Source organism: Clupea harengus, chromosome 24 (assembly GCF_900700415.2).
Source record: "Clupea harengus chromosome 24, Ch_v2.0.2, whole genome shotgun sequence".
Classification (NCBI taxonomy): Eukaryota; Metazoa; Chordata; class Actinopteri; order Clupeiformes; family Clupeidae; genus Clupea; species Clupea harengus.
The window spans coordinates 8,635,186-8,642,685 of record NC_045175.1 but is presented as its reverse complement, the minus strand read 5'-3'; the positions used below and the strand labels follow the sequence as shown (position 1 = coordinate 8,642,685).

The following is a 7,500-nucleotide window of genomic DNA, read 5'->3' as shown; positions in this document are numbered from 1 at the left end:
TTGTGAACCCATCCACTTCTGAAAATTAAATAACTATCTGTAGGCTTTCAGTTTTTGAGATGTGTAGGGGGATGGATTTTCTATTAGATAGATGTAAATATCTCCACACTGGAGCTCTGGCAGGGACTTCGTCGAGGTTAAAGAAATAAAAATGTCAGCGGGTGCAGTACATGGATCAAACATTTTATTTTTTTCTAAATATCTCTGTCTGGCTATAGTGGTATGGTCTGTGGTTGATGGCGATCGTAGTTGAGTAGGCGGCACAGCTCGAAGTTGTCCACTGTTTAACGCTGTTTCGCTGTTCTTTTTGCCCGTCAGCTACCTATTGTAGTCACGTGACTGAAAACTATGAATACCAGTGTTTCTCAAACTTTTTCAGACCAAGGACCACTTAGCCAATAAAAAAAAACTCGCGGACCATTTAACTAAATAGTATATCCCCGGAACAACATGCCTCATACCCAGACCAGGCACCAGACAATTGTTAGCGCACACATGATTTTCGCGGGTGGGCTCTCCTTTTTTACGTACCAGTAGGCTAGTTATAGATATTACAATGCGCAAGGCAAAGCATCTGGAACCCTGCTCCATGCGTGACTTGGTTATGTTACAAACTATAGTTCGCTCACAGCCTCATACTCCCATCACACAGGCCAATGTATCACAAAACACATCGATGCGCATACCGACCGCAGTATTTCACTACCAACATTAGGCTAGCCCACTGGCATTAATACAGCCATCCTAGTAGTCAACTTTTCATAATTAAGAGCTGTCATTATCCAACGTCAAACAACACAGAATATAGTTATGTGGAGATGTAGCCTCAAGTTGCTAGTTGTTGAATGGTAAGCTAACTATAGCTTACACACTACTTTAGCTGTAGGCTCAACAAGTTTACCATCAACTGACCAAAATCCGAAATATTTCCAGACATCACTCTTTAGATTTTTGGGGGTTACAATCACTTTCTCTGCTGCGTTCAAGCTGGGTTCTGCACTTTCTGCATCTGGCAAGTCAACTGTCAGCAGTGAGGCTGTGCCAGACAGTGCGACTCCTGTGACCTGTCCCTGACCGCAAAGTTGCTGCCGCTGCTGTGTGTTTTTTTTTTTTTTTTTTTTTTTACATTCGAATATTAATTTTCACATTCGAAATTCTGTTTTTAACAACTATTTGAATATATATTCGAATTTGGAATATTCGTTGACAGCCCTAATACACACACAATCATACACACACACACACACATACAAACACACACACACACACACACTCACCAAACCTTTTTTCACAACTCCTGGTAGTGTAATGCACAAATGTTTGTACTACGAGGAGTAGTTACACTGACTAATGTTAATAATCATATTGCAATGTTCCTGGTAGGTAAAATAAGCAAAGTAATACATATCATTTTTTTTTTTTCATATGGACTGTACTTCACAAAGCTTCTAGGAGACTCTAGACATACTTGAAAACACTGAGGTCATGTGTTCGTAAGGGGCACATATACTGATTTTTATAACTGTTCTATATCTCTCTCTCTCTCTCTCTCTCTCTCTCTCTCTCTCTCTCTCTCAGGGCTGAGTTCTACAAACACATCGTTCTGTCGGGCGGTTCCACCATGTACCCCGGCCTGCCCTCTCGACTGGAGCGGGAGCTCAAGCAGCTCTACCTGGAGAGGGTGCTGAAGGGAGACGTGGAGAAGCTGTCTGTGAGTGTACACACACACACACACACACACACACACACACACACAGAACTCCACTTTGAGTAGTGCTGCGGGGAGATTCTCTCTCTGGATGTATTCTCACACACACACACACACACACACACACACACACAGAACTCCACTTTGAGTAGTGCTGCGGGGAGATTCTCTCTCTGGATGTATTCTCACACTCTCACACACACACACACACACACACACACACACACACACACACACACACACACACAGAACTCCACTTTGAGTAGTGCTGCGGGGAGATTATCTCTCTGGATGTATACAAACACACACACACACACACATAAAGACATGAGCATAAAAGCATACATATAGTATACAAATATGCACCTAGAATTGAAATTGTGTGTTTGGAAGAGCTTGCGTAACTTAATGGTGTTGTGAAGTGCTGTTGTGAACCTATGCTGATTCGCCACTAGATGGCGCACTTGTCTCTAGCGTGAGGAAAGGCAGACCACATTAGTCAGAGCGTGCCTGCTCTGTGAAGTGTTGACACAGGACCTTGTTTGAGAGAGTCTCAGGACCTAGCTGTTATGTTCTTTTACTCTCTATCTAACTGCGTGTTATCTTTTTTCCTCTCTCTCTCTACCTCCTTTTTCTCTCTCTCTCCCTCTCCCTCTCTGTCCTTCCCTTTCACCTGCCCTCCTTCTCACTCCCTCTTTCCCTCTATGTACCTCTTTTTATCTCCCCCCTCCTTTTCTCTCCCATCACAATCTCCCCTTCTTCTCTCTCCCTCTCTCCATCTTTCTCTCTCCCTCTCCTCATCTCTCTCTCTCTCTCTCTCTCTCTCTCTCTCTCTCTCTCTCTCTCTCCCCTCCCCCCCCATCAGAAATTTAAGATCCGTATCGAGGACCCCCCGCGGCGGAAGCACATGGTGTTCCTGGGCGGGGCCGTGCTGGCGGACATCATGAAGGACAAGGACAACTTCTGGCTGACACGCGAGGAGTACGAGGAGAAGGGCGTGCGTGTGCTGGAGAAACTGGGCGTCACCGTCAGATAAAAACAACCCCCTTTGTACACACACACACACACACACGCACACACACACGCACACACACACACGCACATTTACACACACACACACACATTTACACACACGCACACACACACACACACGCACATTTACACACACACACACACACACACACACTTACACTTGCATTGTATACGCACACACAGACTCAGACACACACAGACACACACCCTCATTCACACCTTTGATATGGGTGCTGGAGGAACCGGGGATTGCTAGATCAGATAAACACACACACACACACACTCACATATTTTTAAATCCCTTCACTTCACACACACAGATACATTCAGATTATACACACTCGATGTATTAAGGAAAAACAAACAAAGAACGCTTTCACTTTACACACACACACACACACGTTCAATAAGGGTGCTTGAGAAATGTCCTCTTATTCACATACAGTGTGGGCCACCGAAACTGAGTAGACCACACACAAACATACACACAGACACACACACACACGAACAGACACAGACATGAACACGCACACACACACACACACACACACACACACACACCACACACACACACACACACACACACACACACACGAACATACTCACACACACACACAAGAACATACACACAGACACTCTCCTCAGTTCTACGCCAGTCGGACCAATACCAAACTCAACCAGTATAAAACATCCCAACACCAACACCCCTCCCTCCCCCCCCTCACTCCTCATGTGGTTCCTCTCTCTCTCCCTCACCTCTCCATCATGTCTTACGCCTTGGAGGAGTGTTCGTTCATCCCTCTCTCTCTCTCTCCCTCACCGCTCCATCATGTCTTACACCTTGGAGGAGTGTTTGTTCATCCCTCTCTCTCTCTCTCTCCCTCACCTCTCCATCATGTGGTTCTCTCCATCATGTCTTACGCCTTGGAAGAGTGTTTGTTCATCCCTCTCTCTCTCTCTCCCTCACCACTCCATCATGTGGTTCTCTCCATCATGTCTTACGCCTTGGAGGAGTGTTCGTTCATCTATCCCTCTCTCTCCCTCCCTCCTTCTTTCTCTCTAACACACACACACACACACACACATCTATCTGTCTCTTCAGGCGAGTATAGTATCTATTCAGCGTTCAATTGACCCTTTCTCCACCCCAGGTCGCCATCAATCAATCAATCAAAACAACAATCAATCAATCAATCAATCAATCAATCACTGTCAGTCAGTCAGTCAGTCAATCAGTTGGTCACTCTTAGAATGAAGGAACTGGGTAAAAAAAAAGAGAGGGAAAGATGGAGGGATGAAGGGAGGGGAGGGAAGGGTTTGCGGTTTTCATTTGACAGATGATGAAAATGTTAGAAGAAGAAGTGGAGGAAAAAAGAAAAGAGAATCTGTCACCGAGGGGTTCATAGGTGATGGATTATGAAATTATATCATTTAATATAAACATTCAGCCACGTAATCTGCTCAACAGATTAGGGTAGTGGCGAAATGATGATGAAATTACTTAATAGTTTTACGTTGTTGTTGTTGTTGTTGTTGACAATGACGATGGTGATGATGATGAAGATGATGACTATTTGTGGGCCAAATGTATCAAATGTGTTGTATATCCTGTCCGCACAGGATGCTCTTTTTTTTTTTTTTTAAGAAAAGATGCTCTTTTTGTGTTACTTCCTGGTGGTTGTATGTACTTGTTTGTTTTTCCTGTTTGGTCCTTGTTGAAGTGGGGTGCGTCCGCCAACCACATCATCACTCGCACCCTATCGCCTTACTTTGGAGTGCCCTGTTTGGATGCACTGAACTGAAGGATTTCCTGTATTCCTTGGATAGGGAACAATGAAGTAGTTTTGGTTTGCTGCCACTGGGTGTGTGTGTGTTTGTGTGTGTGTGTGTGTGTGTGTTAGTGTGTGAGAGAGTCAGAGTGGCTATGTGTCAAAAGCTGCTTCAGCTACCTTCATACACACACACATACACGCTGCCACTGGGTGTGAACTCAGTGGTGTGTGTAGGTCAGAGTGGCTGTGTGTCAAAAGCTGCTTTAGCTACCTCCACACACACACATACACGCTTATACATCCGAACTCTGGCATCATTTTCCTGGGGGCAAAAAAAATACAAGGTCTTACCCTCCATTGCAAATCACAATCAGGAACATAACTCATTCCAATAAGGGCGAAGTTCACCGTTGTCTTTGTCTCGTTTTCAGTCACTTTAATTTCTTCACCTGGTTGCACTTGGGTATCTGAAGGGTAGATTAGGACGGGTGGGGGAATATCTAAAGATTTGCCTTTTTTTTCGTTTTGGGATCTTGACTTTATTTTACTCTGCTTTACCTGTTTCAAAATGTGTGCACTCGTCTTTGTACACAAATGCAGCTGATCTCTGTACCCGGGTCCGGTCCGGGTCTGGTTCCGGGTCCGGTTCTGTTGCGGCTAGAGTCCGGGCCATATTAGAACCGGCTCCGTTTCGGGCCACCTGCAGGGAGGAGCTTTGGAGGCTCGCAGTAATTGTTGGCACGAGAGTGTGAATGTTCGTTTGAGGAACATGTTGTTTTTAAAAGAAATTACTGAAGGAAAAAAAAAAAGTCAGATTACTGAAGGTTTTTGTGTGTTTTTTTTTGTGTGCACCTAGAAATTCATTGAATTGAATTGTTTCGAGGGGCATAATCCACGGAGCTCTTTTGAAATTCCAGCCACAAATTTGCAGGAAATCAACTAATTCTTTTAAGATAAAAAAAAAGCCACGCTGAGAAGAGAGAAAACTGGCCTTTTCTCCTGGCTCTGCCCGTGTGGCTGATTTAAATGTCCGGGTGTGGATGGGGAAATAGTGGAATTGAGTTTTTAAACTAATAAACAAAATAAGTTTTGAGTTTTTAATTTACACGGTTTTCGACCCATTTGATGTCACCATCCAGATATCCAGACTGTAGAAAAAAAAAACACAAAAGCTGTAATTCAGAAACATTTTATCTCTCTGTTCGGTACTTATGGCAACATCAGCGGCGCTTTCTATTAATGGTTATTGATATGTTTTTTTGTTTTTCGAGTTTATTTTTTTCCCTCTTTTGTAAGATGTGCTGTCACTGTAACTGTGTTCACAGTTTTCCTTATTTTGTTTGTTTGAGTTTTGTTTTGTAGTAAACTGCCAAACGCTGATTTAAATAAAAGATGGTGATTTATAAAAGTGGTGGTGAGTCCCTTTTAATATGGTGTGAGTTAGTTGTTGTGAGTGTGTGTGTGTGTGTACTTGCATGTGCGTGTCTAGGTGTGAGCTTGCTGTGTGTGTGTGTGTGTGTGTGTGTGTGTGTGTGTGTGTGTGTGTGTGTGTGTGTGTGTGTGTGTGTGTGTGTGTGTGCGCGCGCGCGCGCGCATCTGTACGAGTAAACTGCCAGCTGCTGAGTTACATAAAAAAACAGTGATTTATAAAAGTGGTGGTGAGTCCCTTTAAGATACTGTGTGTGTGTGTGTGTGTGTGTGTGTGTGTGAGAGAGTGTGTGTGTACTTGCATGTGTGTGTCTAGGTGTGAGCTTGCTTGAGTAGGTTTGTGTGTGCATGTGTGCGTGTCTGTACGTGTGTGTGTGTTTGTCTCAAAGGCCGTCTTGCAGAGCCGTGTCCATGCTCGCCAACCTCGCTCCATCCTCACCTCCCGTGTGTGTGTGTGTGTGTGTGTGTGTGTGTGTGTGTGTGTGTGTGTGTGTGACCCCATTGTGGCCAATGACGGCAATTCCATATTTCACAGCCAGCTTGTTTCCATAAAAGCAGAGTTTTGAACGGTATTCAGGACTGATATTTATACACCTAAGGACTACTTTAGACCCTTGCCAATAACATGAGTAGACAGTAAATATATGTTTTTGAGAAATGTTCACGTTTTTAAATACTGCCAGTCTAGCCTAGGTGGGGGTTCCGTTTGGGGTTGGCACAGTGCGTGTTTAGCTAGCCAGCTGACAGTATCCAGCCACGTCTGTGAGCCATTCAACAATACAATTGTAGAAATATACCACGGTTGTAAACACAGTGGTGTGGTGAACATGGAGCAGTTTTGCAAAAAAAAGGTCAGGCAGAGAGGCATATGTGCAGTGATGAGTGTCAGGTCAAGCAGAGGGCTGTTTTTCTAAAATCATGACAGTGCAGTTTCTACAGGTGCAGGCTTTCAGGGACATTAATTAAAGGGTTTCTGCATAGGGGATGCAGATTAGTCAAGGACAGAATTTCCCAAAACAGTCGTAAACAGAGTTTTGAAAACATGGACAAGGACACACACCTGCTCATTATAAGTCGTCATTGTCTTGGAATGTACTGAGGCACTTAATGAGCAGAATATTCTGATTGGCTCAACTTTGATACGTTTTTAGTTTTCGATTGGAAAAGCAGTATAAAATGTAGTATAAAAAGTAGGCGCACTCATTTTTGACAGATGTTCCATGGACCACCACTCAACTTGGATTGAAGTCTGCAAGTCAAGTCAATTCATCTCATTCTGTCGTCTGCCTCTCATTGAAATATCAAATCGAAACTTTCATTTGTCGGATTGCACAGACACTAAAGTGAGTTATTACATTAACTTTGAGGTGAAACATAGCTAAGAAAGTTGTGAACTTAGGCAGTAGCACCAGGTCTAATTAGCTAACTGTTAGCTAATGAAGTTAACATGGTTTGTCAGCTAGCTTCAGTCAGGAGCTAAGTAAGTTAGCTACGGACCTTTCTAAATGAACATACTTCTGTAAAACATAAAAGACAATTACCCTACCTGCTACAATATCT

At 43.7% G+C, this 7,500-nt stretch overlaps 1 protein-coding gene across 1 annotated transcript in view; it reads left to right on the top strand.

Moving 5' to 3' along the window:
* The window catches only part of actr2a (actin related protein 2a), a 12,911-nt gene extending 10,093 nt beyond the window's left edge, over positions 1-2,818 (top strand). Inside the window, exons 8-9 of the mRNA XM_012829044.3 lie at positions 1,579-1,711; positions 2,574-2,818. Coding sequence (XP_012684498.1) covers positions 1,579-1,711; positions 2,574-2,744 — 304 coding nt within the window. The 3' untranslated portion in view covers positions 2,745-2,818. The remainder of the gene's footprint in view (positions 1-1,578; positions 1,712-2,573) is intronic.
* The last annotated feature ends 4,682 nt before the right edge of the window (positions 2,819-7,500 follow it).